General features: G+C 42.7%; 1 protein-coding gene across 1 annotated transcript in view; it reads right to left on the reverse strand.

The window, feature by feature from the left end:
- SNRNP25 (small nuclear ribonucleoprotein U11/U12 subunit 25) overlaps positions 1 to 12289 on the reverse strand; it is a 42141-nt gene that overhangs the window by 14026 nt on the left and 15826 nt on the right. Inside the window, exons 2-5 of the mRNA XM_068246823.1 lie at positions 11985 to 12175; positions 10392 to 10482; positions 8147 to 8252; positions 2903 to 2977 (exon numbers count right to left, since the gene is read on the reverse strand). Of these exons, the coding sequence (XP_068102924.1) occupies positions 2903 to 2977; positions 8147 to 8252; positions 10392 to 10482; positions 11985 to 12161 (449 nt within the window). The 5' untranslated portion in view covers positions 12162 to 12175. The remainder of the gene's footprint in view (positions 1 to 2902; positions 2978 to 8146; positions 8253 to 10391; positions 10483 to 11984; positions 12176 to 12289) is intronic.

Consider the following 12289-nt stretch of genomic DNA (forward strand, 5'->3'; position numbering starts at 1 on the left):
TTAATTCCCTAAGCATTACCACATCCCTTAAAGGGACTCCGAGCTCTGTTTAAAAATAAAATTTGAACTTACCCGGGGCTTTTTCCATCCCAGCCCTGGTCGGGACGTCCCACGCCGGCCTCCTGGCTCTTCTCCCGGCGGCTGTCCGCATAGCGCGGACAGGCCGGGTCCCCGGGCGACACTGGCGAGTGTCGGGGCTTCTCCTTCCCTATACGTCACGAATGACGTCACACGCCGGCCGCCGCGCGTCATGACGGCGGCCGGCGTGACAGCACGGCGCATGCGCGATTAAACCGCGCATGCGCCGTGCTGTCACGCCGGCCGCCGTCATGACGCGCGGCGGCCGGCGTGTGACGTCATTCGTGACGTATAGGGAAGGAGAAGCCCCGACACTCGCCAGTGTCGCCCGGGGACCCGGCCTGTCCGCGCTATGCGGACAGCCGCCGGGAGAAGAGCCAGGAGGCCGGCGTGGGACGTCCCGACCAGGGCTGGGATGGAAAAAGCCCCGGGTAAGTTCAAATTTTATTTTTAAACAGAGCTCGGAGTCCCTTTAATGTAGAAAACAGCTGATTTTACTAAATTTGTAAATTGCACACTTTAGGCTGTTACTGCATTAAAAGTAAAATTACCAACCAGTGAGGTAAATTTACCAACTTGTGCGGTAAATACCTCAAAATATGTCAACATTAGAGCATTCGGCAAAACAAGGAAAATGTTTGGTATTTTAAAGACCAGCATGGAGCTGTTGATAACTAGCAATTAGCATTTGTAAAAATGGACAAAGGAGACAGCTAGTAGGAAGAGCCACCCTGCCCTACTTATCACTCCATTTGATCCAATGCCAGGCACGGCATCAGAAAGTTAAAAAAAAACAAAAACAAAAAAAAAACCAACACACCAGGAGCTGGAGACATTCACAGCAGCTTTTTTGGATCCCTTTAGATGTGCAGATCTATAGATGGATATACAGAAGGTGGCCTTCCAGTGCACAGGTGTCAAATTCAAGACCTGCAGGCCAAAGGCGGCCCTCCTTGCCATTTTATGTGGCCTTCAAGAGCTTCATATGTGCATCATTGTAAGCAGTGAAAAAAACAAAACAAAACAGCAGCAGCAGCAGCAAACTGCCTTCCCATCCAGAGGAGCACACCGGTGACAGTGTTTCTGGTTGAAACATTTGGAAGTTTTTCCCGGGGTGCAGCAATGCAAAATTAGCATGGGGCCCCCTCCTGGGATAGAAACATCTCCTTGTGACTGGTAAAAAACAAACACACACAAACACACACACACACACACACACCTTCCTTACCTCACGTTTCCGACCACATGACATGCCTCAAGAGCACAGAGCATGTGGCTGTCAGGAAGTTCAGAGTAGAGCTGAACCAGCACTGAAGCAAGTAAATATAAAACTGCTGCTCTGTGCTACCATGCAGAAGGAGGATGAGTCGGGCCCCCTGGGGTCGCTATAGTTACACCACTTAGTTTGAGACTGTTGAATAAATGTTGAAATTTAATAAACGAGTTGACTCGCGACTCAAGGTGGCCACACACACCATACAATTTTTTTTAAATATCTGTTCAATTCAAGAATAGCAATCAATTTTTCTGACTGTTTGTAACAATTCAAAAATCTGACCAATGTAGCTCACACCTATGTTCAATTTTCCCAAATTTGTCCCCGATCATGAATAAAATAATTGAAAGGTCAGAAAAAATTGATTGGAACTGTACATCCATCACACACCATACAATTCTTGATAAAGTTGGTCTAAAATTTCCAACATGTCCAATCCCCAAAAATATCGGGAAAAAAAAAAAATGGGAAATGTGATCGGATTTATCTATCAAAACCAAAGAAAAGCTCTCGATTTTTTGTGACAACGCACTGAAATGATCGAATTGGTGAAAAATTGGATCTTTTTATTGTATGGTGTGTGGCTACCTTTAGGCCAGAAACCCACTAGGAGTGATTTCTAATCGCTAGTGATTTGAAAAGGTTCTTGCTAATGCAATGCTATGGGGGATTTTTATAAAATCACATCACTCAAGTGGGATCTCACACAGAGCAGTACATTAGCAAGAGTTTTCAAATTGCAAAGCGCTCAGAAAATCGCTCCTAGTGGGTTTCTGTCCTTAAGGTGGCCACTAACGGTCCAATTTCTAGCGAAAAATCGTTCGAGCTACCAGAAATTCTGATCGGATTGGTTGTAAATAATCTCCATTGGTGGACACAATCGATTATAAACGAGTGAAAAAAAATGTCGCCCGAATGAATTTTCGTCGAACCAAAATTTGGATTTTCTTGATGGTTGTGATAGATAGGAAGTAAAGATTGGTTTGTTGATGGTGTAGTGAACGATTACAATATTTCACTTCTGATCAGAATTTCTGATCGCTCGAACGATTTTTCGCTAGAAATTGGACCGTTAGTGGCTACCTTTAGACTTACGTTTTATATTTTGCCCCCTTACTGATTGAGTTTGACATCCCTGCTCTAGTGGCAAGCATGCACATCAAAGGATGCCAGGAATGCCTTTTACTCTTGAAGCCATCACAGGACAGATGCAAGAACGCTCATGCAGACCACTATCACCGTAACAGAACACAGCTATCTCCAGAGACTTACTCCACCGCCGGTTAGACTTTTACATTTTACCGAGCAGATCTAAGAGAATTAAATAAACATTTTTTGTTAATTACTGAACTATTACTGCATGTCTGGGCATTTTAGTGAATTGGAGAGAAAAAAAAAAAAATCTAAAATACCAAATGCAGTATTTTACCGACCTATTATTAGTTACGAAACAGGCTTTAGTGAGTTGAGTTCCTCTCCTTGCATTCAAGTGTATACAAAAAACTCACAAGCAAAAATAATAAAATTAAATTACAACACACAACTTACTCGCGAAGGCTTTTGTCATCATGATCAAGCTTCTCTCCAGCAAAGGACAACTGATATGTTCTCCACACATACTTCCTAGTCAAAGAAAACAGAGAGAAAAAAAAAAAAAAAAAAAAGTAACTACAAGTGAAACAGCAGCTAAAAACAACAGCAGTAAATTAAAGGAATACTAATCGATACCCAAGTGTTCTAAAATGACAGTGTGCAAATAATGTCTAAGTAGCTGTGTAAACATTTTCCTACTTTTCATGTTAAATATCAGAGGCAAAAGCTGTAATTTATTGAGGGTAGGATTTAGCTATATTGGGACAAATCAATTGCAGAAGGGGTGTCTGCTTCAATGCACAGCCAGATAGCTGGATAGTGTACTAGTGTCTGGATAGTGTACTGGTTAAGGGCTCTGTCTTTGACATGGGAGACCAGGGTTCGAATCCTGGCTAGGTCAAGTACCTATTCAGTAAGGAGTTCAAGGCAAGACTCCCTAACACTGCAGGGTGGCCTCTTGAGCGCGTCCCAGTGGCTGCAGCTCTTGAGCGCTTTGAGTCCGACAGGAGAAAAGCGCTATACAAATGTTCAGATTATCAGATTATTAAATATCAAACATATCAAACTCTGAAAGCGAAAACAGTATGAAAAAGCTGTGAGAATTAGTTACATTTCCTCTGCTCTCTTCAGACACGTCAGTCAGAAACACAGGACACAGGAGCTGCAGCTGTTGGGAGCTCTCTCTCTCTGTCACACACAGAGCTACACATAGAGTTCACTGATCAAGTGTGAGGGGAATTTCCCCTCTCCTCATGGCTCAGTCAGCCGTCAGTTTTGGCATCAGTAAAGTTTGAAAGTATTTTGCTAACAGTAAACAAAGAAGTTGCTACTAAAATGTATACACCAGTACTTAGCAGCACTTCCCAAACAATTCCTGTGTCAATTGAAAAAAATATGTGAATCGATAGTATTCCTTTAACCACTCCCCATCCTCTGGGACGAGTAACTACGTCCCTGCAAAATTCCTGTTCTCTTTGCGTCCCTTCTTCACTTCCGTTCGCCCCATTCGCTTGTTACTGCCGCCGATCGTTAGACGAGAGATCATTTAATGGGAACACAGTTCCCATTCATTGATGTAAGTCTCCTTGTGAATGACTGCGGCCATCAATGAGGTAGCGCAGTCATTCACAAGCACCGATACTTACACGTCCACGCATTCCTTCCTGTTTGCGTAGTAATACTACGCACAGGAAACGTATGCGCAAGGACATCTTGTGGCCAAATAGTAAAATTACATCTACAAACTTTTTCTTCATGAACAGACATTTTTTTTTTAACATTTAAAATTAATCCCTTACATCCCACACTTCCCAATAGTAACCCCCAAAAAAATGTTTGTAAAAAAATAAAAACACTATATATACACAATTAAAAAAAAAATCAATAAATAATACATAAATAGTTATCTTAGGGACTGAACTTTTTTTAATATGTATGTCAAGAAGGTATATTACTGTTACTCTTTAAATTAGGAGTTTATAATTAGTGATGGACGCAAAACTGAAAAAAAAAATGCACCTGTATTTCCAAATAAAATATTGGCACCATACATTGTACTAGGGAAAATTTTTAAATGTTGCAATAACCGGGACAAACAAGCAAATGAAAAGTGTAGGTTTTAAAGGGAACCTAAACTGAAAAGGATATGGATTGTTCCTTTTAAAATAATACCAGTTGCCTGACTCTCCTGCTGATCCTAAGTCTCCAATACTTTTAGCCACAGCCCCTGAACAGGCATGCAGATCAGGTGCTCTGACTGAAGTCAGACTGGATTACCTGCATGCTTGTTTCAGGTGTGTGATTCAGCCACTGCTGCAGCAATAGGTAGCAAGGCTGCCAGGCAACTGGTGTTGTTTAAAAGGAAAAATCCATATCCCTCTCGGTTAAGGTTCCCTTTAATTACCGTAGCATGAATTTTTAAACTATAATGGCCAAAAACTGAGAAATAATAAATGTTTTCTATTTTTTTTTTATATTTTTTCTGTTAAAGCGGAACTCTAAACTGCTTAAAAAAAATAATAGTTTCACTTACCTGGGGCTTCTGCCAGCCCCCTGCAGCCGAACTGTGTCCTCCCAGTCCTGGACCGATCCTCGGTTCCCCCACTGTGGCTCACTTTTTTTCCCGTAATGGAGGTTGACTTCTAAGTCGACCTCCATTGCGCCCCAGACACGTGCATCCTAGTATGCGTTCCTGTAGCCAGGAACACTCTGCGCAGACGCAGTACGAGAAAATCTCTACTGCGCCTGCCCAATACACATCCGGCTACGGGAACATGAACGAGGAGGTGAGCCGCGGTGTGGGACCAGAGTATTGCTGAGTGGCTGTGTGGGAACAGGTCGGCTGCAGGGGGCTGGCAGAAGTCCCAGGTAAGTGAAACTATTATTTTTTTAAGCAGTTTACAGTTCAAACACAGTTGGAATAAAATAATGCTTAGCAAAAAGTACCCCCCAGTGAAAGCCTAATTGGTGGAAAAAAAACCAAGATATAGATTATTTCGCTGTCTTAAGTAGTGATAAAGTTATAGGCAAATGAATGAAAGGAGTGCTGACAGGTGAAAACTACAGCTTAGCACCAGTATCAAGTAATACACAAAACTGCTCTCTAGTTGGGGCAGATATACTGTATGAAGATCAACATATTCTATAGTGTTTTCTGTCAGTGAATAGATCTTATCTATAGTCCGTAATAACAGTCATATTGAAAGTAGCCAAAATTTTGGGGGTCTTTTTACACCGGTGCAGTGCAATTAGGAGCAATCGCACTACACTGTGCCAGAGCCAAAAAGTCACATTGTGTGACCCAAGGGAAAAAAAAAATGAATAAATAAATAAAAAAAAGGATGCAACTTCTGGGATTACCACAGAAGTCCCATGGTACCGGACTGCAGCTTCTGTGTTTCCCGGAGCACTTCCGTCACATCACAGGCAGTGTGTCATGTTTGTCATGTGCCAGTAGTAAGTGTATAATGAACCTGAAGATAGGTGGTTCAGCAGAACACCACTCTCACTGGTCAGGGCATATACCTGTCCTTGAAGAGTATTTGAATGCTGGGTGTCTTTCCCATAAAAAGGCATGAGGGCCAGCTATGACGGAATGATGCAATGTTATAAAAACAACAACAACAAAAAAAAACTATAACTGAAAATAAAAATATGAGACTCTTTTCTACTAGTGTTCTGTTCATGATCCATACAACACATACAATTCTTTATATCACGTTTTTTTCTTCGTTTCAGGATTCCTATAGGTTTAGTGACATTGCTTCCTAGCTCCACACCCTCATGCTTATTCAACAAGTTCACCATTCACACAAGGTGGAAGCTGGACAATTTTTTTTTGTCAACTGAGGACATCTAGTGGAGGAAATTGACATGTGCAGGATAATGTCCAAATCTTATTTTGGTCATACATGGTTCCTCAGCAAAGTACTCCTTTAGGCTTCTTGCACACAGGGACGTTACAGGCGCACGTTAGTGCAGCCTGTAACGCTCCCCCAACGCACAGCAATGTAACACAAGTGGGCTGTTCACACTGCCCACGTTGCGTTACATTGTAACGCAGCAAAGTGCTGCATGCTGTGCATTCTACGTGGCTAAGCCGCGTTAGACTGTTTGCACATGCTCAGTCATGTTGGGGAGGAGCTGAGAGAGGCCAGGCACATGGCTAAATAATATTCACTGCACTCAGTGACGTGCAGTGTTTACTTCCTGGAGCGGCCGCTCTGTGCGGCGATTGGCCGGGCGGGACCACGTGATGCCGCATGCGTCCAAGAGTACGCATCACGGACGCCAGAGTGAGCTGTACAACGCGGCTCACTCCGACGTCCACCCCAGAGAGCACCAGGCGTTGCGTTAGGGGCACGTTATGTGCCCTATAACGTCCTCTAAACGCAACGTCCTGGTGTGTAACTAGCCTTAAACAGTGAAATGTCTTAGATGTAATATGCCAAGTATGCCAAGTCCTTGATTAACCCGCTGGGTACCTCAGTATTCAATCTATATCATCCACATACTTAACTTTTGCAGCAGCAAATTTTCATAACATCTTCTCCTGCTCATTCAAGGTTGGTAAATGGCTTTTACTTTTATTCATGTGGTTTGACTTTGATGTCTTTTCCTGAAGTGTTCAGCTAGTGGGCCCTTAAGATCCTTCCCATTGTTTTTATCCCCATTTCCATTCCTAACGTTTGAAAGATGTTCTCCAATTATTTTTATATATTTCCTTCTTGTTTTTCCTAAATACATTTTAAAACAGGGACAATATGATGCGCAGGGCAGGAGCGCTCGTCATCCTGCCACACACATGCTATCCAAACAGTGCTGTGGCCAATGACAGCAGGGTGGTGCAGGAGGGGGCAAAGCAGGGAAAAAGGGCGCAGGATCCCTTACGGAAAAAGCAGCGCTGCCATAGGCGCTTATGATAAAAGCCGCATTTAACAAAAGAAAATTTGGGTGCATGGCATTGCCTGCTTCAGGGCACACAATTTTATATTGTTTTTGCCGCAAATCGCGGTTTCTGTACAGCTGCAATATGCAGATATTAAGGTAAATTTAGGTGCCCGGAGGTGCCCCATTAGTGGCAAGAGGTGTCATTTTTTGCCCCAAAAAATGGCTTGCAGGTAACTACATTGTGGCATTGCATAGTGGACGCAGAATTTACCTTCATAGCTGCATATTGTGGCTTTGCGGAAGGGGGGGGGGGGGGTTAGCTTAAGGAGGGGGGAGGGGTTAGGTTCAGGCGCCACTGGGGGGGTGGGGCAGTGTCTTAGTGTTAGGCACCACTGAGGAAGGGTTCTGTATGAGAGTAGGGTTAGGTTTAGGCATAGTAAAATATTGGTAAATATTACCAAGGTTACGTTATAATATTCGGTGTGAATATTCTTGGGGCCTACATTTTTTGTAAAGGTATCCAGCCTCTTCCTTAAATCTTTCCAGTGTGGAACAGTTCCTGTATAAACACAGGACCTTGCCCACCAGTATACCTCCGACTACCTATACTGGGGGTGTACCTATACTGGGAGGGGGCTTCTTCTGGCTACCTGTGTGGGAGATGCTGTGATTACCCATACTGAGGGGGAAACGTCTGGCTTTATTCATGTAAATGAATTATTAAACTTTATTTATAAAGCTTTAACACATTATACAGCACTGTACACTAGATAGGTGAGACATTTCTGCGCTAAATTTTCATAAACTTACCAGCTAAGATACTGTATTCCGCCTTCACGCTGGTGCTTTAGCTGAATGTACCTCTGTATAGCTCTTTTCAAATCAAGGACTGTAGCATTATGAACCACAACTACAGCTACAAGGAAAAAAAACACAAGTTTAGAAGTATCGACATTTCTCTTTCACCACTTTGATAGCTTCACACAAATATCCCCGTTATGAATTGTTCATAATGACGAAAAATCTTTGCCTCCACAGAGGCTGTTTCTGTAACTTAGGACTACCCATCACTCTGCTGCTTCTGACAGTCCTGATTCCCATTCACTACACTCAGGTGTATCAGGTGTACCTATGATGGTGAGAGTCAATAGCATCAAAACCTCAGCAGTAGGTATTAGGTAATACCTGTATATAAGGACTTGGTGTATTTTCTAGAAGACCCAAACAACTAAAAGTTAAGTTGGGCTTCAAAGTGGAACATGGGCAATTTGTTTTTCTTTAGATTGATTCTTAGGTTTTATGAATAGGGCACAGTTAGAACCTCTGTTAGCCCCCATCTCCATAACTTTCTTTCTTGGTAGATGTGTCAAAGAAAACTGCCATTAGGTGACCTCAGCAGAGCTCAGGAAAGCCAAGGGTTTTAATTCCTCTCCAATAAAGTCCTCTCTTCTGCTCCCAAATGATAGTTGCCGTTATAACTCAGTCCTAGTTAACATGTTTGCAACTAGACTCATAATACTTGTTACACTTACATAAGATTAGTATCTGAAATATTACACTTCCAAGTCAACTTAAGGTGGCCATACACTTATAGGCCCAGTGAACACTAAAAAGCTCTAGCAGATCCGCAAAACACTAGAGGTTTTTAAAGCAGATTTTCAGAGCGATTCTAGGCATGTTTAGAGAGATTTTCTGGAGCGTTTTTGTGTAGCAGATTTCATATATTGTTACAGTAAAGCTGTTACTGAACAGCTACTGTAACAAAAAAGCTTGGAAATCTGCTCTGATCTAGCGTTTTTCAGAGCGGTTTGAGCATTTCCTATACTTTACACTGAGGTAGAAACACATCCGCAAAAATGCTGCAGGAGCCACGTTTGCGGTTTGCTAAAAACCTCAGACCGCTGGTGTACCATCCCATTCAAATACATTAGCCAAGCGTTTTCACAGGCGGCAGCAGTTTTGAAAACGCTACCAAAAATGCTTGGTGTGCACCAGCCCATAGATTTGCAGCAGATTCGACCATCAGATAGATTTCTGTCAGATGCCTGTCAAGTCGAATCTGGCAGGAATCTATCTGATGTGTGCCACACACTAGCAACAGATTTCCAATAGATTTCAGAATCAAATCTATTGGAAATCGATCTAAATGCATTATTGGACCATTAGATCCAATGCAACTCTATGGGCCAAGGCTACCAGCAGCGGATCGACCTAGGTCTTCCATCCTGTTTGATCCGATTTTAAAGAATCGATTTCTGATCGATCGATCGATTTTAAAGAATCGATTTCTGATTGATTTTATAGAAGCGATCGGTCGATGGCTGAAATCGACCAGTGTATGGGCCCCTTTAGAAGAGTTTGCTGATTTATTCTATTCAGAGACTGGGCGAGAAGAAATAAAGGGAAGTCAGAGGAGTGGACACCTGTGGAGCTAGCTAATGACTCAACAAAATCATTATCGAAGGACTACAAATTTTCAATTGGCTATAGAATATTGGATTTCAGCCTGGTCAAACTGAGAACAATAGTGTTCTATCACACTGGCAGGAGCTACACATACATACGCGCACACATGCATACAAACACACACACACACCTGTATCAATCCTGTATGAAATAAAATCTGTTTTAGGGCTTTTTCACACAACCTGCTGACAGCACTACATACAGCCTGTCAGCCTCTTCTGTTTATTTGCTGGGCGCTTACAGCTGGCTGCCAGCACTTACGGTGGTCTCATGTATGCGCATGTGAGCGGGTGGAAGCCCTCCAGATGTGCCATGAAGCATTTTTTCCCTAGCGAAACAGTAGCCATAATGCTTGCCAACAGCTGTGGCTGCAAAGGTTCCCATTCGGTTGCATTATTCTGAAAGGCACTTATGGTGTGTTAAATGGAGGGTGGTAAAGCCAGCACATTTTATTCTCAAACTATCCTGATGTAAACTAGTCCAAGGCAGACTGGACAGTGTAGAACCCACAAAATTAGACTTTCAAGCAATTGCTTTTGTAAACCTTTAAAATTAAACTAAGACAAGGACAGATTACTTCAGTACTCACGCATTACTTCTTGGTCAGCTTTACACACTTTGACAGTCATGGCTTGTCCGAATTCAAGAGCAATTTGTGAATTTATTTCTTCCAGTGTAACCTAAAATGGAAACAGAAATTACAAGATGGAACATGTCAAGTGTGCCTGTTCATTTACAGCAAACCTAAAGTGAAAATAAACTTAAGAGATAACGAATTAAATGCGTAGTACAGTTAAGAAATAGAACATTAGTAGCAAAGAAAAAAAGTCTCATTGTTTTTCCAGTACAGGAAGAGTTAAAACTTCAGTTATCTATGCAAAAGAGCTTCTCTGGGCTGACCCAGTGGGTCGAATGCAGTCCTGTTTTCTGAAGCACTTAAACAGCAAAGAAACAGTGAGAAACAGCTTGAGACAAGGTTTTACTGCAGGAAAGTTCAGAGGGTCATTATTTTTGTTTTGTTTTATAGTTACAAAGTCAAAGTGTGCTTTAAAAACTTTTTTTTACGCTTAAGGTTTGCTTTAAAGGCCAGTTCCAGAAAATAAAATTGCCTCTGGACTGGAACCACCAAGCTTCCTGTCTGTATCAGAATTGCACTTGAAAGAATAAAGGCACCCATACAGTATTCGATTTTCCACCAAGCATTTAAAGGAAACCAGAGATAAAGAATTAAAAGTTAGTTATACATACCTGGGGCTTCCCGCAGCTCCAGAAACCCTGATCGCTCCCACGCCGCGGTCTTCAGCCTTTCCCGTTCGCCGCACCGGCTCAACGGACTTCCAGGGGGCATGGCCAGCCTACGCAAGTGAAGTGCGCTCCTTGCGTATCTCTCCAGCAGCCGTTGGAGAGGTACGCAAGGAGCGCACTTCAGCTACGCCTTGACTGGCCAGTCGGCTGAAGTCACGGGAGCCGGTGCGGCGAACGGGGAAGGCTGAGGACCGCAGCGTGGGAGCGATCAGGGTTTCTGGAGCTGCGGAAAGCCCCAGGTATGTATAACTAACTTTTAATTCTTTATCTCTGGTTCTCTTTAAGCATACTTTATTATATGATAAAGATCAGTGTATTTGATCAAGTCGATCAACTAGTGGCCCACACACTGCAAGCGAGATGAAATGTGCTTCTCCTGCACTAATCGAGCTGAACGATGTTGTGCCCGCATGCTCTGAAACCAAAAATCTATTCTGTGTCGATCTAAATCATGTGAACAGTAGCCGATTCCGTCACTATCATCTGATATTTTCCATCCTGCCCGATCAAGTAAATTGGTCAATTTGACCAGATATCGGCCAATTTCCATTGATCGAGCAGGATGGAATATGATCGAGTCTCCCCTTAGCTGATCAAAAGATCGAATCGATTGGTGGATCGGTTAGTAAAATCAAGCAATGTATGGCACCTTAAAAGTCTTATCTTATTAATGGATTCACTGTCACACTGCCACCCACAATCTGAGGTGCCCCTCTAACCCCCCCCCCCCCTTCCCCGAGATAAATGGGAGCACCACTATATTATGTACTGGCTTTTCATGTTTGCAAGTGTTGCAAGTTTGAATTCTCTTACAGTGAAACGCATGCACACTATGCTCTGCTGCAGAATTGTATACGGTTAGATTTTTTTTGTTCACCTGGATTGGGAGATCACATAACAATGGGTCCTGCACTAACATAGCCAGGCCTTCCTGGAAAATATCCACAACCTCTGCATGTGGTAATTCCTCTTCTGCATCTTCTGGCTTAACCTCATCAGACTGATCGTTTGTGTCATCTTCATCCTGTGGCTCAGCCTTTACACAATCATTCATTTCCAGAGGAAAACCTGTATAAAATAATTAAAACATTTACCAGGTCAGACCCCAGGTGACTTTCAACAAAAGCTGATCTAGAGTTTGTCCACAAATAGATACCAGTTCCATTTAGTGAGAAAATCAGG

Source organism: Hyperolius riggenbachi, chromosome 7 (assembly GCF_040937935.1).
Source record: "Hyperolius riggenbachi isolate aHypRig1 chromosome 7, aHypRig1.pri, whole genome shotgun sequence".
Lineage (NCBI taxonomy): Eukaryota > Metazoa > Chordata > Amphibia > Anura > Hyperoliidae > Hyperolius > Hyperolius riggenbachi.